Source organism: Centroberyx affinis, unplaced genomic scaffold (genome assembly GCF_046629955.1).
Source record: "Centroberyx affinis isolate AG114_WGS23_722 - 3 ecotype Tasmania unplaced genomic scaffold, CSIRO-AGI_Caff_v1 ptg004605l_1, whole genome shotgun sequence".
NCBI lineage: Eukaryota > Metazoa > Chordata > Actinopteri > Beryciformes > Berycidae > Centroberyx > Centroberyx affinis.
In genome coordinates this window covers 1-26618 of record NW_027282217.1, presented here as the reverse complement: position 1 = coordinate 26618, position 26618 = coordinate 1, and the positions used below count along the sequence as shown (strand labels likewise).

Below are 26618 nucleotides of genomic sequence, written 5' to 3'. Positions count from 1 at the left end.
TCACCTTATCAGGGATGGAAATGGATAATACCAGGGGAGAGTGGTCACTCAATAATAGAGAGAGATATTCAATATCTAACACACTATGAAGCAATTGAGTGGACAACAAAAATGCGAGTGCCATGTAAGTGAGAATAAAAGGAATAATCCCTATCCTGTAGGTGCATCTGTCTCCAAACATCAGTCAAATAATGAAAGAAATAGTATGTTTAGCGGCTTTGGTAAGAGGGGAAGGCTTATCTGAAGAGCTATCTAGCACTGTATCTAAACAAAAATTTAAATCACCTCCCACCAAAAGCCTTCCTGATGATTGTACAATTTTAAGAAAAACATTCTGAATAAACAGATGATCATCAAAGTTGGGCATGTGAATATTCACTAATATATTCAGAGTACATTTGCCCTTGTACCAAAACAAACCTGCCTGAGGGGTCAAACTTGCTGTCTTGATAAGCCTCTTTGACATCTGCATTGGATGAATTGCTGTCTTGTTGTGTACCCGGAGAGAGAGAGAGAGAGAGAGAGAGAGAGAGAGAGAGAGAGATAATCTATAATATGATAAACTTTATTTGTATAGCACTTTTCAAAAAGCAGAGTTTACAAAGTGCTTTACACAAAAATTAGAACAATAAAAGCAATACACACAGTGCAATATAAAACAATAAAAGGTACACACAATAAAACAATAAAATAAATAAGAATACATAAATAATTAAATTATAAGAGAGGCAAACATAATCAGACCGTAGAGATGAGTTTTAAGAGGTGATTTAAAAACATCAACAGATTCAGCTGTTCTCACACTGGCAGGACAACAGTTCAACAGTTTAGGGGCCTTTACTGCAAAGGCTCTGTCACTCTTAGACTTCAGTCTAGATGCTGGGACAGCCAGAAGGCCTTGGTTAGACGACCTGAGAGGCCACAGGTTTAAAGGTTTGGCAGTGTATACAGTAAATAGGAGGATTTTAAAATCAATTCTAAAATGCACAGGCAGCCAGTGTAAGGAGGCCAGCACAGGAGAGATATGGGACATGCGTTTAGTTCTAGTCAATAATCTCGCAGCAGAATTTTGAACTGAAGTCAATTTAATGCTAATTAGTTAAGGCAGGTGCATTAGTGCATTACAGTAGTCTAAGCAAGACATCACAACCTTCTAAACCTTATGAAGGGACATTGGTTAACTGTTCATCGGGAAGAGGAAATTGATCAAAGGAAGAATTGGATCTATTTAGCATCATTCAACAGTGAGAAGTCTGGCTGAGGGGGGCAGATGGTGGAGGAACAGAGAGACAGACAGTAGCACAGCACAGTCTCACACTGACACACACACACACACACACACACACTCTGTCTCTTTCTCACACACACAAGAATTAGTTGATTCCACTTACATTCTTCTACTGAATCTGCAAATGCACATACATGGTAACTATTACAGCAGTAGCTGAAACGGAGTTCTAACAGCAATGTTTTCTATGTTTCAGCTTGCGTCAAGCTGAAACATATAAAACATAGTGGCTTCCTAAAAGAATACGGTTAATGACTCCACACTACTGCGGCAACGATTACAATACCAAACAAGCTAGGGTCGGTAAACTCTTTCCTCTTTGCTGTAATTTGGCTAAAAACCCAAACAACCTGCCATGAACCAACAAAACATTGCACACATATAATTTCCTCTCTTTGGGTTGGACTTTATCAAAATCGTTTTCACACCAGAAACGATCCATCTCACGGTCCACATGGAAGAAGACCGAGACTGACGATATTTGGTGAACCTTTTGCAAGTTTTTGGTCCGCACTGAGTCCACATGGCATGTTCACACCAAGTGGCCAAAACCATGGGTGAATTTTGAAGCCAATAATGAAGTGGTGGCTGGTGGTAACTCATCTAACTTCCACTAGAGGCTGGCTCCAAAAAGACTCCAAACCCGGCCCAACTCCATGCAAGTCAATGGGACCACAAACCCATGATATGACCCATGTTATGATCTCAGTAGCTAATTTCACTTCTTCTAATGTGTTCATCTGATGTGTTTCCTTATGGCGATTTTCAAAATAATTGTGTCATTAACGGGATATAACAGTTCTAAAACAGGGTTGTGTTCCTAATGATTGACGGGTCGCCTGTATTATGATCATGCTCTGTAATGGTTTGGCATTTAGTCTTCATTCAGGTCGTTGAAAATTTATGGTGGAAACAATGATTTTTAGCATGATATCTTTAAATCTGTCTGGGATGTGAGTTGCATTCAAATTTGATATAGTATAGCTCTGTGTAAAGCCTAAAATGGCATTTGTAGGCTCAAGTCAATCTATGGTGTAAAGTGATCTGTTGTTTAGTACATTGTGTCTTACATTTGTCTGTAGTATGAGTGTTGAACCTGTAGTTTAGTTTACGCTAATGTAAATCTATGGCCTTTATTGGCATAGTACATTTCACTTTTTTGAAGGAGGGGGGCACTTCAAGTGAGCCACCCTAGGGCACCACACTGTGTTAATCCGGGCCTGCCAGCAATGTTTGTCCAATTCAACGTTAGCTGCAGGTAAAGTACACAGAAGCAAAGATCAGTGCTGGTAAAACACAATGCACCTCAAGCTAGCCCCGCCAACGCACCCGCAGTTACTGCTTTTCCTAAGTACCCAGACGTTGACACAATCGGAAAGCTTTTTCAGTGTTGAATTTGAGGTTTTGAAAGGTTGAATACAGGTGGCAAATTTGAACTAAGTATAACATTAATTTTGAAACTGTTTTTCAATTAATTTAAACTGAATGGTGAAAAATTACAAATTCAGTATTAAAATTTTTTTATTGAAATCACAGCATTCAATTTCACTGGTCACATACAAATTCAGAACAATTCAAATTCAGTTTGAATCTCTGGTGGCACAAATCTCAGTCCACAGAGATGGAACCATGTACAAGGACGTCATTTGGTAAAGAAAAAAAAGGTTACCACTCCCAGTATAATGGTAGATTTAAGTGGGGGGTGAACAAAAGCAGCCTCTCATGACAGCAGAGAACAGCAGCAGGAGTACACAGCAAGGTAAACAGTGAGCAAGTATGTGTCATTTAAAAGACCAATCAGCTAAAGCCCGCTAAAGTTTCCTGACTGAACTTGCTCTTTTAAAATATTGCTGTGCTTCCGATAGTGAGGTGCTGCTCGTTGACTGTAGGGGTATTTCAGTTTTTCTTAAAGAGAGTGATCCAAGGCTATCAAAGAACCTGACCATGGCTGGATTTAATGTTGCATTCAGTGTGTACAGGGACACCATTTGTGAAGTGTATTCAGAACGCAGAGCAGACACTTATCTCTGATTTGGCCATGTCATACAGGGATACTTAATTCCATGAAAACCACAAATCTTTTTCAGCTACAGCAGCAAGAATTTGATATATAGTTAGACTGGCTGTGTGATAGATTTAGCCCTTATCAGTAGACATTTCACTGGTCAACAGGCTCTGAACTGTACTGTCTGGGTATCTTTCATGCATACATTAGTCTGTGTCCCAAAGCTGCTCTTCACACCCCGTTAAGAATGATCCAGGAGGTAACACCAAGCTACTGTGGAGACAGCCACTCAAGGTCAGTGTGCCCACACCGCACAACTTGACCAGCAAAGGGAAAGCGAAAAAGTAGTCACATCCCATCAATGTGCGAGACCTGCCTAAAGCTCAGAGGAAGTACCCAAATCGTGCTGGAACCCTATTGTATTTGCTTGGATTTTGCTTTTTCTCTGCTAAAAATATCTGTAGCTCAGACACCATAAGTCCTACAGCAACCATATTTGGCAGGTAGGCTCCCATGCACATGGAAATGACTGACAAAAAAATTATCTTTCATCAATGCCAGGCAATATAGTTCGCCTGAGACAATCTCACGTCAGCGTTTTAGAAAAGCTCAGTTTTCCCCGTCCACACTACAACACGAAACCAGCGTTTTCAAATGTATCCACTTTGGAGAGCGTTTTCAGAAAGCTCCATTTTCGGTGGTCGAAAATGCCGTTCGTGTGGATGGTGGATATTCATTATGTTCTTACTGGTCTGGTCCAAGGTTTTTTAAGCTAGCTTGGGCTACGGTCCCAAAATCTCCTGCGAGGGTAAGAACCTACAGCCTGTCCTAAAAGAGATGAGATAGAACCCGATATAGTCGTTAGTCATAAGTCATTAGTCCAAATGGTGCCGTAACTCACAAATATTCAAGCAACCTTATTGTTGATCTGTCTGCCCCTAATGATGATAGTACACCTAATATAAACAGCCTCATCCCTCTTCCCATCTTTTCACTTGCTACATATGCTATAGTAGACAATGCTCAAGCTCATCAAATTAGCCGGAAAAAAAGCATAGCTCGGCATGTTTAAAGTTATGTCCATCCACCCTTCTCAATGGCAAACCTTTAGCATCAAGTGGCGTGAAAAGATGTAGTTCTCTGTCAGAGTAACATTTGGATGCCGCAGCAGTCCCTGCATTTCTGATACATTATGCAAGGCACTGTGCTGGATACTACACACTCAAGGACATGGGACGTTGATCCTTAAATGCTTATGAACGCTACATACAGTACGTTTAAGCCAAAAGGACATAATTTCTGCTCCAAAAGTTTGGGTGCTATGCATAACATGTAGGCTAACATAATAAATTTTCCGTTCTGAATGTAATAAAAGTCGATAATGTAATAACTGGCCAATAATGTAATACATTTTCTGAACCAATAACGTAATAACTTTTTGCGCATTATGTAATAAGTTATTACATTATTGGCTGGTTATTACAAAATTAATGAAAATGTAATAACTGGAGCCGATAATGTAATAATATACTTATATCACTTTAAGTTTTATTTATTGGCTATAAAGTGTCACACTTCCATGACACTTACCTTTACTGTTGCCTCTTTCAAATAGCTGCTCAAAAACCTGACCCCACATACACACACACACACACACACACACTAGGAATTATGACACTGTGTGTGTGTTTGTGTGTGTGTGTGTGTGTGGTCAGGTTTTTGAGCAGCTAATTGAAAGAGGCAACAGTAAGGGTAAGTGTCATGGAAGTGTGACACTTTATAGCCAATAAATAAAACTTAAATAAAGTGATATAAGTATATTATTACATTATCGGCTCCAGTTATTACATTTTCATGATTTTTTTTTTAACCCAGCTAATAATGTAATAACCAGCCAATAATGTAATAACTTATTACATTATGCGCAACAAGTTATTGCGTTATTGATTCAGAAAATGTATTACATTATTGGCCAGTTATTACATTATCGACTTTTCTTACATTCAGATGGGAAAGATTATTACGTTATTGGCAGTTATTACATTAATGGTAGTTATTATTATTATAGCATTTTCCATTAGCTGTAGCTCATAGCATCAGATTAGTAAATGTTGGATAAGCTATGTTCACAATGAAAACGATCCCCCAAATATCTGTTAACTCGAATTCTCACAATAGCAAACTACTTCATAGTACAATGCTGTCATTAGGAATAATATAGGAACTAATGATTGAGCTACAGTTATCTGCAGCAGTATTTTGTTTACATATTGTGGCTGTATGAAGTGGGGTATCACAAACGCTGCTAAGAGTTTGCAAAGATGTTTGTGACAGTGTCTTTTTTTGGCACTACCACTAGGAGTCCCCAAAATCAACAATTTTCAAATTCTACACATATGGGCTTTAATAAGAGCATGTTGCAGTGCATTAAAGGAAAGTTGCAATTTCTCGATGGCTAATTGAACAGAATCAGAGATGAATTAGGCAACCATGCAGGGAAGACACAATTTCATTGATATAGATGGTGAACAGGACAGGGTCCAGAATGGATCCCTGTGGCACGCCCATTGTAACAGGCAAGAGTCCAGATTGGGCTCCCCCCATCCTCACACACTGACGCCTGTCATATATGTAACTCTGAAACCAGCATCAATCTTTTCAAAAAGTAGAGAATGATCAACTTTATCAAACTTTGCTAAGTCTATTAATATGGCAGCGCAATGTTTCCTGCTATCTAAATATATATAATAAAACAAAACAGTATAGCCACAGGTGGCAGTGACGGGGTGCAAACACCTGATGACCTCTGGGGTAAATGAGTGATGTGGACCAATGTGCAAGTCTGATACATTTAGGAGAGAAACTATAATAAAATGGAAGTGAAGGGAGCTCCATTGACTAACATGTTTTATAACTCATAAATTATACATGTCATCATTATGAGCTTAGGGATGGTTGATCAGTATGCCATAATGAGCATTTTGAAATTTGAATGGAGTTTGTACTGTATACAATGACTGAGAAATAAATACAATGAATGTGTATGGCTATTTAAAGTTATATTATTTCTGTAGCGACACCTATGGGCCAAAACGCTCCATATTTTGTTGCCTAACCAGGAGTAAAGACCTGATGATGTGTGTTGAATTTCATGAGTGTTGAAAATATGTGCCACGCCCTAAAATTGATTGGCCTATAGCGGCCAAACGATATGGAGTACAAAAAAATCTTTTGATAACTTTTAATCATGGGAGTCCAGACATGATGCACACCAAATTTGGAGATGATTGAAATAGCACAGATCATCCATCAATACAGTGATACAGACTATGTCCATCCAAAGCCAGTTCTCAGTCTGTACAGATCTTACCAACACATTTCTCACTGGTCTGACTATTAAAATACTAAACCATTAACCTAAACATAACTACATAAAAACTATACATTTCTTAAAAATCAAAACTAAACTAAAACTAAAAAACTCGAGAAAAGCATGAGTCTGAACACAAAAAGGCAATACTATCATAACCCTGATACACATGTATACTTTGGGGTTCCGTGCTTTACTCAAACAAACCTCAGCAGCAGTGTACAATGTAGAAGCAGTGCTACCCACCTACGGTTTCTGTTGACCTCATTCTTTTTTCACAGCATTCTTGATTATTATTATCAATCAATCACCTCCAAGTACCAGAATCACCATAAATACTAATAATTGCCACATCCTAGGAAAAGGAATTTACTGGAATTTACTACTCACCATTTTTGGGATGAGAGGACATTGGCATGAGAGGACTACTATAACTATAGATTTCCCTCTCCCATGTAATGCATCACAGGCTGTCGGCCAGGTTTGATAAATTCAACTTTTACTGTAGCTAGTTGGTAATATGCCATTACATCCTTGTTGTGAGGAGAGTCTTCAAGCTAAGAAGTTGTAAAGGCTCAATCGACTCAATTTGATGTCAAGAGCATATTTCTGACAGAACAGAAGCAAGTCTTAAGGTTAAGTTTTCATCCAGTTTTATCATTAGCCAAACTAAAAAACAAAAATAGTTTCTACCAGGACAGAAAAACAAACCAGAGGTGCTGTTTCCGGGGTGTGAGTTTTCAAACTCTGCAGTAAACTGCTGCAATAAAATGGTTAAACCAATGATGTGAGTGTTCCGCGCTGAAATGGAGCATAGCATAACTTCAGGCAGGACATGGTAGTTGCGCACTCACAGTAACATCAGCTCATGCCAATTGACTCCTTGGCTCACAACAATCATCAACACGCTCATTTGACGGCCTGTTTAAACCCCATACTCCATTTCTCAATGTTGGTACACTGCTGCCACTGCAGCAGTATAGGCGTATGAAATGGAATGAAGATGAAATGCCATGTGTTTCATGTGTATACTGTATGTATTTTAGATTATTGCATACGTGAGTCATCAGATAGGCCTACAGGAAATACCCTCAAGAGCTGAGCCATAATACCAAACACACATGTATTACTTTCCATTGACATAGTCAAACACAGGACATGAATGTTCTGTACTGAAGTGGTTTTGTACCAGAAAAAAGCATGAAACTGGCCTGAGGTTGATTTTGTCACTACAACTAAAACAATTTTAACTAGGTGACATACCCCTTTAGCAAACCCCTCAATATGCTTAGTCTAGATATTGTTTAACTTCTGAGGAACATCCTGCTAGTGTTGTTCCTGAGGCAAAGCACCCAGAGAAGGTATATAAAGACTGTGTTTCCTTTTCCAAGACAACCTGCTACCTGTTGCTGCAAATCCAACCTCATCGTATCAACTGTCATCAGAACAAAGGTAAGATCTTTTTGAAGGTATACTCTCCGGGCATCATAATATCAACTATTTTTATGCATCGCTACAGTAAAGATTCTTGATCTTTAGCCTGATTTCGGCTGATTATTGATTTTTAGCCTATAGTCAGTGTTCACTTCAAATTCAACTAAAATCTACTTTTATGTCATTCCATACTGCATTGAGCTCATTGCTCATTAATAGCAGCAAACACTAGCAGAAGTTGATGCTTTGATAAAAGAGCTTCGCTTCATTATTTGTACTTCCCTCTCAGTCAAGTGGAATAGTCCACTATAGCCTGACTGAGTAAAGGGGTGGCCATAACTGAGGATTGAAATGATTCTTATTGTAATAAAAAAGAGAGGAGTTATTTAATATGTACATTTCTAATTTTAACTTGATAAAAGAATCAGTTTATATTAATTCTATTCTTGTTTTTTGCGGGGCCCTCTGGCTGCCAGGGTCTGAGGCAGTCACCTACCTTTACTTAATGATAAGACTGCCCCTGCTCTTATCCAGAGCGACTTATGAGTGCAACGGTAGAATACTCTTAAATTCCTCAATCACAACGAGGACAAAGGTTAGGACCACAGTGTCCGTAACTTTCCTGTGATCATAGTAAAGTCATGGAGTGCAGTGCTAGGAAAAGAAATAGAAAAAGAACTAAGAGAGGACAGACAGGATTTTTTGAGAGAAGTTAGAGCGAGTACATTGAAAAAAGAAACCACGCGTGAATATCTTGGACATTTTCTTTTAGGAAAATACACAATGACCAACTAAAAGTTGAATTCCTAAAAGTGAAATTCCCCTTTAACTCATTCAAGTTCAAATACATTCATTGTAAGTTGTTCTGGATAAGACCGTGTATATACAATATATTTATCTTGCCGAAAATATCTTTCCACAGATGGCATCAGTTTTTCATTTTGTTATGCTCCTCTGTTTGACCAGCGGATTGGTTATGGGAGATAATGTAAGTGAAATCTACACAAATATTGTGATTTTTAACATTGTTTAAATTTTTATATAATTGGTCCCATAAAGGCCTCCCTGACAAAATGTCATATTTTTAATATTACTAAAATTACATTAAAAGCAAAATAAATACTATTTCCATTTCTATATACTATTTCTCTTTTTTGTGGCACTTGCACAGTATTTACTCTCAAAGTTTTGTCTTCTCCAGTAACCACTAGTGCAGTAAAAAATGGTGAATGAAATATATCTGGTTCATGACACACACCATAAATACCTAAAACTGCTGATGTTGAGAGTCCTTGTTTTTAATCCAGTAACTGCAGTACTGTTGCTCTCCCCAAAAATTGGAAATTCAAATTCTCATTTCACCAGTTAGAAGGAATACTACTGGGACCAGTCATTTGAGAGACACAAGTTGTGTTGCATTACATTGATGCATAGACGATGCACAATGAGTTAACTTTTCATATAATCATCATATACAGTACATACAGTATAAACTTCACATAATGTTAGTTTCATTACTCTATATATGTACTGTATTAATAAGACTGTTGAGTTAAAATAATGCAAGAAAAGCAAATTCAAACTATATTTTATTGCTGACAATGTGTTCTTTGTGTTCTTTGTGTTCACAGGACATCTTGACAAGTTTGTACCTCTATTATTTCCTCTTGAATTGTTTTAGTTGTTGTATTTATTTGTTTTTCTCATGTGGACAGTCATTAGCTTGATGGCCTTCCCAAATGCAACAGAACATTTTGAAATGATATTTTTAATGTGTTCTGTAGTTTTTAACCCTCTTGTGGGACCATGAGGAATTCAACTGTGACTGTTTTGTAACTGAAACAAAAAATCTACCCTCCATATGTGACAGAGCAAAACATGAATACACAAAGTACAGTAGTTGGCACTTTCTGACTCCAGACTAAAATGGTGGACAGCTTCTATGTGTTGGTTTGTCTGTAAAGAGGACTGTTTTGGTGACAATGGCCATGGAGTTCCATTCCTTTTTGGTGCTCATTCAGTTTCATTCAGTTTCCTCTTCTGGTCAGCAGATGGTGCTATGTCCTCTGACTAGAATCATGAATATTAGAATATACGTATTTTTGTGATGTTGTCAATAGTTTAGCCTAGATGCTGGTAATTCATAGATGTTAATGTACAATTGATATACTAGGATTTGACACTTCAAGGTGTTATATTGGTCAGCTACACAGACAAAACACGTGGCGAGCTTGAAACTATCTAGTTTTCACGTTTCATAATAATTTGCATAATTTAAACGCAAGTTACATTATTTAAAAATCAACGTTTCACGTTATTTGATGTGCAGTATTTATAATCCGAGACTCTAATCTTTGTTATCTTCTCTCTAACATAGGACTAGTACATGACGTACGTCACTGTCCTGATGGTTGGACCCATGATGGCTCTCGCTGTGTCGCCTTCTTTCACCATGAAAAGACTTGGCTGGATGCAGAGGTACCTGATGGAACAATAACGGTTACTCCTATCATGCATGGCAATGCATGATACGTTGGTTTGGATTGACTATGTGATTATGTTGGTTGATCAAAACATTTCAGACAGAGGAGGATTATTTCTTTCTAGGCTTCTATTGTTAGTTTAAAAAAAAATCCATTTACTATGTCTGCTAATTGTTCATCAGAGGGAAACCTAAGGTTATTGGCCTATAGGCCGGTACATAATGTGCATGTATGTTACCAACTCAGGTCATGTTGTCTTGTGTCATGCTTGTCTCTATCCCATTCTCTGTGTTTGTCTCTCTCCTATTATTTGTTCATCCCCCTCTGTCCAACTCTTCCTTTCTCTCTGCATTTCTGTCTCATCCTACTCACTTCTTCTCTCTGTCATTTTATCTCTCGACCTCAATCCTTTTCTTTATATCTTTGCCTCTCCCCCATTAGAGCGCCTGCATTAACTATGGCGCGAATCTGGCCTCGATCCACAGTTTAGAGGAGCACAACTTCCTCAGAGGGGTGATTGCCAGAGTGACTGGCTCCAATAAAAGAACCTGGATTGGGGGATTCGATGGGATGAAGGTGAGATATTTACCAATACACAGGATCTAAAGCAACTATGCCTTGTGCAATTAACAGTGAGCATCAAGGAGGAATAACTTCTTGTTACAGCGAGAAAGTGACTATATTTATAGCCTACAGACTTCATCTCCTAAGAGCCTTAATCAAAACATTCAAATCAAATGAATATATAATTCTATCAACAAGCAGTCAATGAGAAATTAACCATATGAAAACTATACAAATGGACACTATACAAAGAGTTTCATTCTTTAAAGAGTAACTAAACCCCAAACCCAAATCTGTGGTGAAGCCTGACACTTATTGGTGAAAAGTAGGGTGCTGCACTGGCAATCTTGGCTGGTTTTTGTGCCACAGATTTGGGTGGGGTTTAGTTACCATTTAATTCTTCTTAAATAGTATTTGCATTGTGTTTTGTGATGGGTCTTATTACTGTTTTCCTTGATATGTGCTTTTTTTATAATATGTTTTGCAATTTATTTGCACAATTGAGGCATTTGTTATTATATATTATTTAGACACTAATGAGAGCTGATAGGTTTGATGTGGACTTCTAAACTACCTAATGCCACTTATTCCCTACATATAACCTAATGGCTGATCTGTATATACATGTTCAAACCCTTTGGGTTTGAAAAACGGTGACAAAAATAACTGAAACAGACAAATCAGTAATGTGTAAGTTTCTTCCTCCAGGAGGGAGTGTGGCAGTGGACTGATGGCTCCAAGTTTGACTACACACACTGGAATAAAGGAGAACCGAACAACTATAAAGTTGAAAACTGTGCGGAGATTAACCTCGGAGGTACAAAATGATTATTCCTTGACTTACTATGATTTTTATTTGGAAGCAATTAGAAGACCTACAAATCACTTGTCAACAATACTGAAGATGGAAAAATTATATTTTCCTTATATAATTGTAGGTGGGGTTTCCTTACATTTTGTTATTTATTGTCTTTTTTATTTTGTTTTTTAAGAAAAAAAGAAAGAGATAGGCTATATAATCTAGTGAAACAGTCTTGAAATACTTGGAGGCCTCTAAAGTGCTTAATATTTTGTTTTGCTGTGTTGTTTTCACCTCTGACTACAGGAAACCTTTGGAATGATTTGGCCTGTGGAGCCAAACTATCTTATGTGTGCGCCAAGGACATGTGATGCCTCCCCCACCACCATCATGTGTTGTCATAACTGCCATAACAATGTCACTTGCACCATGACGATGTCACTTCCACCATGATGATGTCAGGCCTTGTTACATATGTATGTCATAACCATGATACACATGTATGTCAACAGAATGAGTTTACTTGAAGCAGACTTTAGGGTTCAGCGCTTTGCTGAAAGGAACCTCTTTTCACCAATTGTTTGCACTGTTGACCTCATTCTTTTTTCACACCTATACATGTATAATCATCATCAATAAAAGATTAAGCATTATTGTCTGGTCCCAACTCTCACATTTTTGTCGTCTATAGTATTCATATTTGTTGCAGAAAACCCATAACAGAAAGAATGATGGAAGAATCTGATTTGAGACACAAATGCCAAAAGCCTGTTTGATAAAATATTTACATGAAAGTCAAATTGGTCACAAAGTCACATTTCATCAATGTGCTTTACATAAAATCCAAAAAAAGGCAAAATATACAAAAGTAGAGCTAACCCACTATAACAAAACAGCAACACTTTATTTGGATAGTTCAATGTTTATACTCAATTAAGTACATAAGTAAATCTTTTTCTATATGGCACTTTTTAAAACTGCTTCACAAAAACATACAAGAAAAACAAAAAAGCAACAAATACAAAATGAGCAGTACAAATAGAATAAAAACAAAACAAACAATGCAGACAATTTGAGTAGTACAGACAGAATGAAACAAAACAATAGAGCCGCAGGCGGCAATGACAGGGTCCAAGCACCTGATGACCTCTGGGGTAAATGAGTGATGTGGAAGTTTGATCCCATTGGCATGTTTGGTCTCTATGATCCTGATACATTTAGGAGAGAAATTCTAATAAAACGGAAGTGAAGGGACTTCCATAGACTAACATGTTTTAAAACTCATAAATTATACATGTCATCATTATGAGCATAGGGATGGTTGATCAGTATGCCATACTGAGCAATTAATGTGTAAGGCTATTTAAAGTTATATTGTTGCTGTAGCGCCACCTATGGGCCAAAACGCTCCATATTTTGTTGCCTAACCAGGAGTAAAGACCTGGTGATGTGTGTTGAATTTCATGAGTGTTGAAAATATGTGCCACGCCCTAAAATTGATTGGCCTATAGCCGCCAAACGATACGGAGTACCAAAAAATCTTTTGATAACTTTTAATCATGGGAGTCTACACATGATGCACACCAAAGTTGGAGATGATTGCCTCAACGGTCTATGAGAAGTTAGCAAAAATACGTTTTTGAGAAAATTCAACATGGCGGAAAATCTGATATGGCAGCAATGGGTGGGGCCTATCAAAACGATGCGGCTTCACCCAAGGAATACATTTTGTTTTCTATGATATATATTTACTGAGTTATGGCCATTTAAAATTTTAGTGGCAGTCATCCGCTCACATGGCTTCTCATACCATTCATATGCTGACGACACCCAGCTCTTCTAATTGTTCCCGCCAGAAGACCCCACAGTCTCGGCACGGATATCGGCATGCCTCGCCGATATCTCGGCATGGATGAAGGAACGCCACCTTCAGCTTAACCTATCAAAGACTGAGCTCCTTGTCATCCCAGCCAGTCCCTCTGTACAACAACAGATCAGTATCCAGCTTGAATCAGCTCAGCTCATTCCCGCAAAGTCTGCCAGAAATTCGGGTGTCATGATTGATGACCAACTAACCTTTAAGGAGCATGTGGCTTCTGTTGCTCGGTCATGCCGATTTGCCCTGTCAGGAAGATTAGACCCTACCTGTCTGAACATGCAGCACAACTCCTAGTATGGGTGCTTGTAATATCACGCCCTGACTACTGCAACTCCTTACTGGCAGGGCTCCCGTACGCTCAAACCTCTGCAGATGATCCAGAACGCGTCTGGTCTTCAACCAGCCCAAAGGAGCACATGTCACTCCGCTGTTCATATCCCTCCACTGGCTCCCAGTTGCTGCCCGGATCAAGTTCTACTCCTTGATGCTAGCCTACAAAGCAGCAACCAAAACGGCTCCCACCTACCTGAACTCCCTCATTCAGGTCTACGCTCCCTCCCGCCCACTACGCTCTGCCAAGGAGTGGCGCCTGGTGCTGCCACCACAACAAGGCCCTAAGTCTCTAGCCAGACTCTTCTCTTCTGTGGTTCCTCAGTGGTGGATTGAGTTACCAAACTCCATTCGATCCACAGAGTCCCTCTCAATCTTTAAGAAAAGGCTAAAGACCCAGCTCTTTAGCGAACACCTTCTCACCTGATGGATTGTGTAATCTATATAAAAAAAAAGAAAAAAAAAAGTCTTTATCTGCCTCTTTGCACTCTATGCATTGCCTCTATGCACTGCCTCGTAGCACCTATGTCCTGTCAGACCAGAACTTAGCTTTATGGCACTTACTCTCGTTGTTCTCTCCTGACTAGATCCTTGCTTGTGTTGTATTAAAATCTCATATGTACGTCGCTTTGGATAAAAGTGTCTGCCAAATGGGAAATTGTAAATTGTAATTGTAATTATATCAATAAAAGGCCAAAGAGTAAAGATGAGTTTTAAGGCAATGTTTAAAGTCTGTAGGAAGATCACTGCACACTCGACTACTATCTTATGCTAAGGTGCTAGAGATCAAAAAACATCAAAGTATAAGCGTAAAACTTCTGCACACTTTGGTCCATGCAAGTTTCTTTATTAAACCAAGCCACTTTACACAGGTCAAATAGACCTTCTTCAATGCATCACTAAACAGTAGTAGTAATGACATCCTGTTTGTATTTACATATCGTGTGTTATAGGCTACCTGTATTTACTCAAGACAGTACCAACAGAAATAATGTTGGAATGTCCTGTGGCCAGATGATCATTCTATGCATTGCTACAGTAAAGATTCTTGATCTATTATTGATTTAGTCTTAATGAGTCTTAATGTGTAAGTTTCTTCCTCCAGGAGGGAGTGTGGCAGTGGACTGATGGCTCCAAGTTTGACTACACACACTGGTATAAAGGAGAACCGAACAACCTTAAAGTTGAAAACTGTCTGGAGATGAACTTCAGAGGTACAAAATGATTATTCCTTGACTTGTTGTGATTTTTATTGGGAAGCAAAGAGGAGATCCACAAATCATCTCTCAATAATACTGAAGATGTAAAAATCATCTTATCCTTTTATACTTGTAGGTGGTGTATCTGTAAAAGAGTGAGGATCTACTCTTATGGAGGAAGGAGTCTGGCTCAAGGAATTAGACTACCACAGGTGGTGTGTCTATTAAAACACCGGAGCAATGAGTCCGTTTATGCATTTAATGTAGGTTGAGTCCATGTACACTGCGGATTGGAATGCATTGTTGGTTGCTATAATAATAAACCAGAAAACCACATATTATAAAGTATACATGAATAGATATAAATAACATAGCCTACTACAAAGCATAATAAGCTAGACACTTTACTTACGGGACCAATATATAATACAAAAATACCGTTTCTGTGCTCCAAACAATTACCAGTGACATCACCATTTCATTCATAAAATATCGGCGTATGGGTAAAGGGTTACCCTGGGTCTAACAGCGCCGATTGGCAACTTAGAACAATGTAATCCCCATACCAATAAACTTGACTTACATTAATCACAGACACAACAATTATCCACTCCACAGCGATCTCATCCCCAGCCACCATTCACCTCGACAAACTTCCAAGAAAAACCCGCAGGTGTATGGACCTGATTAATCAAGGGCCAGCGCGCACCACAACGCGCGTGACCGTCGAGGCTGGCGCGTCGAGGCGCCGTGGAAGGCCGCACTGAAGTCCCGGGATTTTCCACAGTATCCTTATATTTTGTTATTTATTGTCTGTAGTTTTTTTTTTTTATCTAGTCAAGAAACTCTTAAAACTCCACTTGTGGTGGAGGCCTCTAAAGTGCTTAATATTTTGTTTTGTTGCTGTGTTGTTTTCACCTCTGACTACAGGAAACCTTTGGAATGATTTGAGCTGCAAAGGCAAACCATCTTTTGTGTGCGCCAAGGACATGTGATGCCTCCCCCACCACCATCATGCGCTGCCATAACTGCCATAACAATGTCACTTGCACCATGATGATGTCACTTCCACCATGATGTCAGGCTTCAATGGCATCAGTGCTGGAAGCTCTATTGACAATTTTGATTCACTTTCCAATTCAATCAGTCAACAGAAATAGCACAGATCATCCATCAATACAGTGATACAGACTATGTCCATCCAAAGCCAGTTCTCAGTCTGTACAGATCTTACCAACACATTTCTCACTGGTCTGACTGTTAAAATACTAAACCATTAACCTAAACATAACTTCATACATTTCTAAAAAATCAAAACTAAACTAAAACTAGAAAACTCGAGAAAAGCATGAGTCTGAACACAAAAAGGCAATACTATCATAACCTTGATACACATGTATACTTTGAGGTTCCGTGCTTTACTCAAACAAACCTCAGCAGCAGTGTACAATGTAGAAGCAGTGCTACCCACCTACGGTTTCTGTTGACCTCATTCTTTTTTCACAGCATTCTTGATTATTATTATCAATCAATCACCTCCAAGTACCAGAATCACCATAAATACTAATAATTGCCACATCCTAGGAAAAGGAATTTACTGGAATTTACTACTCACCATTTTTGGGATGAGAGGACATTGGCATGAGAGGACTACTATAACTATAGATTTCCCTCTCCCATGTAATGCATCACAGGCTGTCGGCCAGGTTTGATAAATTCAACTTTTACTGTAGCTAGTTGGTAATATGCCATTACATCCTTGTTGTGAGGAGAGTCTTCAAGCTAAGAAGTTGTAAAGGCTCAATCGACTCAATTTGATGTCAAGAGCATATTTCTGACAGAACAGAAGCAAGTCTTAAGTTTAAGTTTTCATCCAGTTTTATCATTAGCCAAACTAAAAAACAAAAATAGTTTCTACCAGGACAGAAAAACAAACCAGAGGTGCTGTTTCCGGGGTGTGAGTTTTCAAACTCTGCAGTAAACTGCTGCAATAAAATGGTTAAACCAATGATGTGAGTGTTCTGCGCTGAAATGGAGCATAGCATAACTTCAGGCAGGACATGGTAGTTGCGCACTCACAGTAACATCAGCTCATGCCAATTGACTCCTTGGCTCACAACAATCATCAACACGCTCATTTGACGGCCTGTTTAAACCCCATACTCCAATGTTGCTACACTGCTGCCACTGCAGCAGTATAGGCGTATGAAATGGAATGAAGATGAAATGCCATGTGTTTCATGTGTATACTGTATGTATTTTAGATTATTGCATACGTGAGTCATCTGATAGGCCTACAGGAAATACCCTCAAGAGCTGAGCCATAATACCAAACACACATGTATTACTTTCCATTGACATATTCAAACACAGGACATGAATGTTCTGTACTGAAGTGGTTTTGTACCAGAAAAAAGCATGAAACTGGCCTGAGGTTGATTTTGTCACTACAACTAAAACAATTTTAACTAGGTGACATACCCCTTTAGCAAACCCCTCAATATGCTTAGTCTAGATATTGTTTAACTTCTGAGGAACATCCTGCTAGTGTTGTTCCTGAGGCAAAGCACCCAGAGAAGGTATATAAAGACTGTGTTTCCTTTTCCAAGACAACCTGCTACCTGTTGCTGCAAATCCAACCTCATCGTATCAACTGTCATCAGAACAAAGGTAAGATCTTTTTGAAGGTATACTCTCCTGGCATCATAATATCAACTATTTTTATGCATCGCTACAGTAAAGATTCTTGATCTTTAGCCTGATTTCGGCTGATTATTGATTTTTAGCCTATAATCAGTGTTCACTTCAAATTCAACTAAAATCTACTTTTATGTCATTCCATACTGCATTGAGCTCATTGCTCATTAATAGCAGCACACAGTAGCAGAAGTTGATGCTTTGATAAAAGAGCTTCGCTTCATTATTTGTACTTCCCTCTCAGTCAAGTGGAATAGTCCACTATAGCCTGACTGAGTAAAGGGGTGGCCATAACTGAGGATTGAAATGATTCTTATTGTAATAAAAAAGAGAGGAGTTATTTAATGTGTACATTTCTAATTTTAACTTGATAAAAGAATAAGTTTATATTAATTCTATTCTTGTATTTTGCGGGGCCCTCTGGCTGCCAGGGTCTGAGGCAGTCACCTACCTTTACTTAATGATAAGACTGCCCCTGCTCTTATCCAGAGCGACTTATGAGTGCAACGGTAGAATACTCTTGAATTCCTCAATCACAACGAGGACAAAGGTTAGGACCACAGTGTCCGTAACTTTCCTGTGATCATAGTAAAGTCATGGAGTGCAGTGCTAGGAAAAGAAATAGAAAAAGAACTAAGAGAGGACAGACAGGATTTTTTGAGAGAAGTTAGAGCGAGTACATTGAAAAAAGAAACCACGCGTGAATATCTTGGACATTTTCTTTTAGGAAAATACATGACCAACCAAAAGTTGAATTCCTAAAAGTGAAATTCCCCTTTAACTCATTCAAGTTCAAATACATTCATTGTAAGTTGTTCTGGATAAGACCGTGTATATACAATATATTTATCTTGCCGAAAATATCTTTCCACAGATGGCATCAGTTTTTCATTTTGTTATGCTCCTCTGTTTGGCCAGCGGATTGGTTATGGGAGATGATGTAAGTGAAATCTACACAAATATTGTGATTTTTAACATTGTTTAAATTTTTATATAATTGGTCCCATAAAGGCCTCCCTGACAAAATGTCATATTTTTAATATTACTAAAATTACATTAAAAGCAAAATAAATACTATTTCCATTTCTATATACTATTTCTCTTTTTTGTGGCACTTGCACAGTATTTACTCTCAAAGTTTTGTCTTCTCCAGTAACCACTAGTGCAGTAAAAAATGGTGAATGAAATATATCTGGTTCATGACACACCATAAATACCTAAAACTGCTGATGTTGAGAGTCCTTGTTTTTAATCCAGTAACTGCAGTACTGTTGCTCTCCCCAAAAATTGGAAATTCAAATTCTCATTTCACCAGTTAGAAGGAATACTACTGGGACCAGTCATTTGAGAGACACAAGTTGTGTTGCATTACATTGATGCATAGACGATGCACAATGAGTTAACTTTTCATATAATCATCATATACAGTACATACAGTATAAACTTCACATAATGTTAGTTTCATTACTCTATATATGTACTGTATTAATAAGACTGTTGAGTTAAAATAATGCAAGAAAAGCAAATTCAAACTATATTTTATTGCTGACAATGTGTTCTTTGTGTTCTTTGTGTTCACAGGACATCTTGACAAGTTTGTACCTCTATTATTTCCTCTTGAATTGTTTTAGTTGTTGTATTTATTTGTTTTTCTCATGTGGACAGTCATTAGCTTGATGGCCTTCCCAAATGCAACAGAACATTTTGAAATGATATTTTTAATGTGTTCTGTAGTTTTTAACCCTCTTGTGGGACCATGAGGAATTCAACTGTGACTGTTTTGTAACTGAAACAAAAAATCTACCCTCCATATGTGACAGAGCAAAACATGAATACACAAAGTACAGTAGTTGGCACTTTCTGACTCCAGACTAAAATGGTGGACAGCTTCTATGTGTTGGTTTGTCTGTAAAGAGGACTGTTTTGGTGACAATGGCCATGGAGTTCCATTCCTTTTTGGTGCTCATTCAGTTTCATTCAGTTTCCTCTTCTGGTCAGCAGATGGTGCTATGTCCTCTGACTAGAATCATGAATATTAGAATATACGTATTTTTGTGATGTTGTCAATAGTTTAGCCTAGATGCTGGTAATTCATAGATGTTAATGTACAATTGATATACTAGGATTTGACACTTCAAGGTGTTATATTGGTCAGCTACACAGACAAAACACGTGGCAAGCTTGAAACTATCTAGTTTTCACGTTTCATAATAATTTGCATAATTTAAACGCAAGTTACATTATTTAAAAATCAACGTTTCACGTTATTTGATGTGCAGTATTTATAATCCGAGACTCTAATCTTTGTTATCTTCTCTCTAACATAGGACTAGTACATGACGTACGTCACTGTCCTGATGGTTGGACCCATGATGGCTCTCGCTGTGTCGCCTTCTTTCACCATGAAAAGACTTGGCTGGATGCAGAGGTACCTGATGGAACAATAACGGTTACTCCTATCATGCATGGCAATGCATGATACGTTGGTTTGGATTGACTATGTGATTATGTTGGTTGATCAAAACATTTCAGACAGAGGAGGATTATTTCTTTCTAGGCTTCTATTGTTAGTTAAAAAAAAAATCCATTTACTATGTCTGCTAATTGTTCATCAGAGGGAAACCTAAGGTTATTGGCCTATAGGCCGGTACATAATGTGCATGTATGTTACCAACTCAAGTCATGTTGTCTTGTGTCATGCTTGTCTCTATCCCATTCTCTGTGTTTGTCTCTCTCCTATTATTTGTTCATCCCCCTCTGTCCAACTCTTCCTTTCTCTCTGCATTTCTGTCTCATCCTACTCACTCCTTCTCTCTGTCATTTTATCTCTCGACCTCAATCCTTTTCTTTATATCTTTGCCTCTCCCCCATTAGAGCGCCTGCATTAACTATGGCGCGAATCTGGCCTCGATCCACAGTTTAGAGGAGCACAACTTCCTCAGAGGGGTGATTATCAGAGTGACTGGCTCCCCTAAAAGAACCTGGATTGGGGGATTCGATGGGATGAAGGTGAGATATTTACCAATACACAGGATCTAAAGCAACTATGCCTTGTGCAATTAACAGTGAGCATCAAGGAGGAATAACTTCTTGTTACAGCGAGAAAGTGACTATATTTATAGCCTACAGACTTCATCTCCTAAGAGCCTTAATCAAAACATTCAAATCAAATGAATATATAATTCTATCAACAAGCAGTCAATGAGAAATTAACCATATGAAAACTACACAAATGGACACTATACAAAGAGTTTCATTCTTTAAAGAGTAACTAAACCCCAAACCCAAATCTGTGGTGAAGCCTGACACTTATTGGTGAAAAGTAGGGTGCTGCACTGGCAATCTTGGCTGGTTTTTGTGCCACAGATTTGGGTGGGGTTTAGTTACCATTTAATTCTTCTTAAATGGTATTTGCATTGTGTTTTGTGATGGGTCTTATTACTGTTTTCCTTGATATGTGCTTTTTTTATAATATGTTTTGCAATTTATTTGCACAATTGAGGCATTTGTTATTATATATTATTTAGACACTAATGAGAGCTGATAGGTTTGATGTGGACTTCTAAACTACCTAATGCCACTTATTCCCTACATGTAACCTAATGGCTGATCTGTATATACATGTTCAAACCCTTTGGGTTTGAAAAACGGTGACAAAAATAACTGAAACAGACAAATCAGTAATGTGTAAGTTTCTTCCTCCAGGAGGGAGTGTGGCAGTGGACTGATGGCTCCAAGTTTGACTACACACACTGGAATAAAGGAGAACCGAACAACTATAAAGTTGAAAACTGTGTGGAGATTAACCTCGGAGGTACAAAATGAGTATTCCTTGACTTACTATGATTTTTATTTGGAAGCAATTAGAAGACCTACAAATCACTTGTCAACAATACTGAAGATGGAAAAATTATATTTTCCTTTTATAATTGTAGGTGGGGTTTCCTTACATTTTGTTATTTATTGTCTTTTTTATTTTGTTTTTTAAGAAAAAAAGAAAGAGATAGGCTATATAATCTAGTGAAACAGTCTTGAAATACTTGGAGGCCTCTAAAGTGCTTAATATTTTGTTTTGCTGTGTTTTTTTCACCTCTGACTACAGGAGACCTTTGGAATGATTTGGCCTGTGGAGCCAAACTATCTTATGTGTGCGCCAAGGACATGTGATGCCTCCCCCACCACCATCATGTGTTGTCATAACTGCCATAACAATGTCACTTGCACCATGACGATGTCACTTCCACCATGATGATGTCAGGCCTTGTTACATATGTATGTCATAACCATGATACACATGTATGTCAACAGAATGAGCTTACTTGAAGCAGACTTTAGGGTTCAGCGCTTTGCTGAAAGGAACCTCTTTTCACCAATTGTTTGCACAGTTGACCTCATTCTTTTTTCACACCTATACATGTATAATCATCATCAATAAAAGATTAAGCATTATTGTCTGGTCCCAACTCTCACATTTTTGTCGTCTATAGTATTCATATTTGTTGCAGAATACCCATAACAGAAAGAATGATGGAAGAATCTGATTTGAGACACAAATGCCAAAAGCCTGTTTGATAAAATATTTACATGAAAGTCAAATTGGATGAGCATAACACATTTCATATGCAAGGAAACTCAATGTGCTTTACATAAAAACAAAAAAAAGGCAAAATATACAAAAGTAGAGCGAACCCACTATAACAAAACAGCAACACTTTATTTGGATAGTTCAATGTTTATACTCAATTAAGTACATAAGTAAATCTTTTTCTATATGGCACTTTTTAAAACTGCTTCACAAAAACATACAAGAAAAACAAAAAAGCAACAAATACAAAATGAGCAGTACAAATAGAATAAAAACAAAACAAACAATGCAGACAATTTGAGTAGTACAGACAGAATGAAACAAAACAATAGAGCCGCAGGCGGCAATGACAGGGTCCAAGCACCTGATGACCTCTGGGGTAAATGAGTGATGTGGAAGTTTGATCCCATTGGCATGTTTGGTCTCTATGATCCTGATACATTTAGGAGAGAAATTATAATAAAATGGAAGTGAAGGGACTTCCATAGACTAAAATGTTTTAAAACTCATAAATTATACATGTCATCATTATGAGCATAGGGATGGTTGATCAGTATGCCATACTGAGCAATTAATGTGTATGGCTATTTAAAGTTATATTGTTGCTGTAGCGCCACCTATGGGCCAAAACGCTCCATATTTTGTTGCCTAACCAGGAGTAAAGACCTGGTGATGTGTGTTGAATTTCATGAGTGTTGAAAATATGTGCCACGCCCTAAAATTGATTGGCCTATAGCGGCCAAACGATACGGAGTACCAAAAAATCTTTTGATAACTTTTAATCATGGGAGTCTACACATGATGCACACCAAATTTGGAGATGATTGCCTGTCTATGAGAAGTTAGTAGAAATAGGTTTTTGAGAAAATTCAACATGGCGGAAAATCTGATATGGCAGCAATGGGTGGGGCCTATCAAAACGATGCGGCTTCACCCAAGGAATACATTTTGTTTTCTATGATATATATTTACTGAGTTATGGCCATTTAAAATTTTAGTGGCAGTCATCCGCTCACATGGCTTCTCATACCATTCATATGCTGACGACACCCAGCTCTTCTAATTGTTCCCGCCAGAAGACCCCACAGTCTCGGCACGGATATCGGCATGCCTCGCCGATATCTCGGCATGGATGAAGGAACGCCACCTTCAGCTTAACCTATCAAAGACTGAGCTCCTTGTCATCCCAGCCAGTCCCTCTGTACAACAACAGATCAGTATCCAGCTCGAATCAGCTCAGCTCATTCCCGCAAAGTCTGCCAGAAATTCGGGTGTCATGATTGATGACCAACTAACCTTTAAGGAGCATGTGGCTTCTGTTGCTCGGTCATGCCGATTTGCCCTGTCAGGAAGATTAGACCCTACCTGTCTGAACATGCAGCACAACTCCTAGTATGGGTGCTTGTAATATCACGCCCTGACTACTGCAACTCCTTACTGGCAGGGCTCCCGTACGCTCAAACCTCTGCAGATGATCCAGAACGCGGTGGTCTTCAACCAGCCCAAAAGAGCACATGTCACTCCGCTGTTCATATCCCTCCACTGGCTCCCAGTTGCTGCCCGGATCCATTTCTCAATGTTGCTACACTGCTGCCACTGCAGCTCTGCTCGCTGGTGTTGGTTAAGCTACCTCCACCTGCTTGATTCTGCTTATCGAACCACGCGTCTGCTCCCAACTATGTCATGTAGTTTATCATGTATGTAATTGCAATAACCAGAAACAAACTCTGCTGCACACCTTTCAAGGTTCAACGTTCTTTATTGTCACAAGCACAACAAAACAGCAAGATGCAGATAATTCTAGCTATGAAATTCTTGAGCCTAGAGCTACAACAATGTAAACAAAGTAAACAAATGCAGTATACAATGTAGTAATAAAATAGCAGTGCAAAATGGTAAAGTGCCCATCAGTAAGTATTACCAGAAGTAATACAAATATAAAGTGGCAGAGTATAATTACAGTATAAAATAGAATATATAAATAGGATAGAATAAAATATATGTACAATTTTCAAAATATATGGGCGTATGAATTGGAATGAAGATGAAATGCCATGTGTTTCATGTGTATACTGTATGTATTTTAGATAATTGCATACATGAGTCATCTGATAGGCCTACAGGAAATACCCTCAAGAGCTGAGCCATAATACCAAACACACATGTATTACTTTCCATTGACATAGTCAAACACAGGACATGAATGTTCTGTACTGAAGTGGTTTTGTACCAGAAAAAAGCATGAAACTGGCCTGAGGTTGATTTTGTCACTACAACTAAAACAATTTTAACTAGGTGACATACCCCTTTAGCAAACCCCTCAATATGCTTAGTCTAGATATTGTTTAACTTCTGAGGAACATCCTGCTAGTGTTGTTGTCCGTGTTAAAATACTAAACCATTAACCTAAACATAACTTTTAATTTTTTGTTGTCTAAAGTGTTATATTTATTGCACAAAATCTATATTAAATCAAACTGTATGAACTATGAACTGTAGGAAACTCAATGTGCTTTACATTAAAAAAAAAGGCAATACATACAAATGTAGAGCAAACCCACCAGAAAAATAGGGTAACACTTTTTTTGGGTAGTCCAATGCTGATAATCAACTAAGTGGAGGGGGGTGTCACAAAGTCACGAAGACATGGTAAAGAAGTTTGCGACAGTGTCTTTTTCCTGAATCTCACACCAACTTGTTGACCTGTCTTCAAGGGGCAGGCAGTTCCACAGTTTTGGAGCCACGATATAAAAAGCATGGTCACCTCTTGTTTTAAAATGAGTCCATGGGACAACCAGGAGTTTGTGATTTGCAGATATAAGTCATCAATTGAAGTAGTCAGGAGTAGAGGAGTCAGTAGTTCAGAAATGTCTACATAGACACTGGAGCAAAATCTGACTGGCTTGTACAAGGGTGTGTGTTTTATACTTGGTGACTGTGGGGAAATGGCATAGTAATATGATTCCATTTTTTTTTACTGTGATTACTTCACACCTCCAAGTACCAGAGTCACCATAAATATTAATAATTGCCACATCCTAGGAAAAGGAATTTACTGGAATTTACTACTCACCATTTTTGGGATGAGAGGACATTGGCATGAGAGGACTACTATAACTATAGATTTCCCTCTCCCATGTAATGCATCACAGGCTGTCGGCCAGGTTTGATAAATTCAACTTTTACTGTAGCTAGTTGGTAATATGCCATTACATCCTTGTTGTGAGGAGAGTCTTCAAGCTAAGAAGTTGTAAAGGCTCAATCGACTCAATTTGATGTCAAGAGCATATTTCTGACAGAACAGAAGCAAGTCTTAAGTTTAAGTTTTCATCCAGTTTTATCATTAGCCAAACTAAAAAACAAAAATTGTTTCTACCAGGACAGAAAAACAAACCAGAGGTGCTGTTTCCGGGGTGTGAGTTTTCAAACTCTGCAGTAAACTGCTGCAAAAAATGGTTAAACCAATGATGTGAGTGTTCTGCGCTGAAATGGAGCATAGCATAACTTCAGGCAGGACATGGTAGTTGCGCACTCACAGTAACATCAGCTCATGCCAATTGACTCCTTGGCTCACAACAATCATCAACACGCTCATTTGACGGCCTGTTTAAACTCCATCTCTCAATGTTGCTACACTGCTCTCACTGCAGCTCTGCTCGCTGGTGTTGGTTAAGCTTCTTTACTGTTGACGGTGACCAGACGTCCCGGTTTGTCCGGGATTGTCCCGGTTTGTCCGGGATTGTCCCGGTTTCAAGATGGGTGTCCCGAGTCCCGACAAATATCTGTAAAACACTAAAATGTCCCGGTTTTCAACATTCAGTACCAAATTGTCCCGGTTTTCACCACAATTAAAAAAAAAAAAATAGTATAGGCCTACTTGTTTTCTGCGCTTACATAGACGTTTACGTTCTGTCCCGCTCATTATCACCTAACCCAATCAAAAAACATAAACAATGCACCACACGTCTGAATTCAATTCAATCAA

General features: G+C 38.4%; 1 protein-coding gene and 1 pseudogene across 1 annotated transcript; both read left to right on the top strand.

Annotated features, from left to right (window-relative positions):
* The first annotated feature begins 7947 nt into the window (after positions 1 to 7947).
* Positions 7948 to 15510, top strand: LOC139665529 (galactose-specific lectin nattectin-like; annotated as a pseudogene).
* Positions 15511 to 18922: 3412 nt separating this feature from the next.
* Positions 18923 to 21862, top strand: LOC139665532 (galactose-specific lectin nattectin-like; the record flags this gene model as incomplete). Its single annotated transcript, XM_071544582.1, has 5 exons — positions 18923 to 18988; positions 19630 to 19642; positions 20376 to 20476; positions 20923 to 21057; positions 21754 to 21862. Coding segments are annotated over exons 1-5 (424 nt in total), but the record flags the coding sequence as incomplete, so codon positions are not given.
* Between the last annotated feature and the right edge of the window lie 4756 nt (positions 21863 to 26618).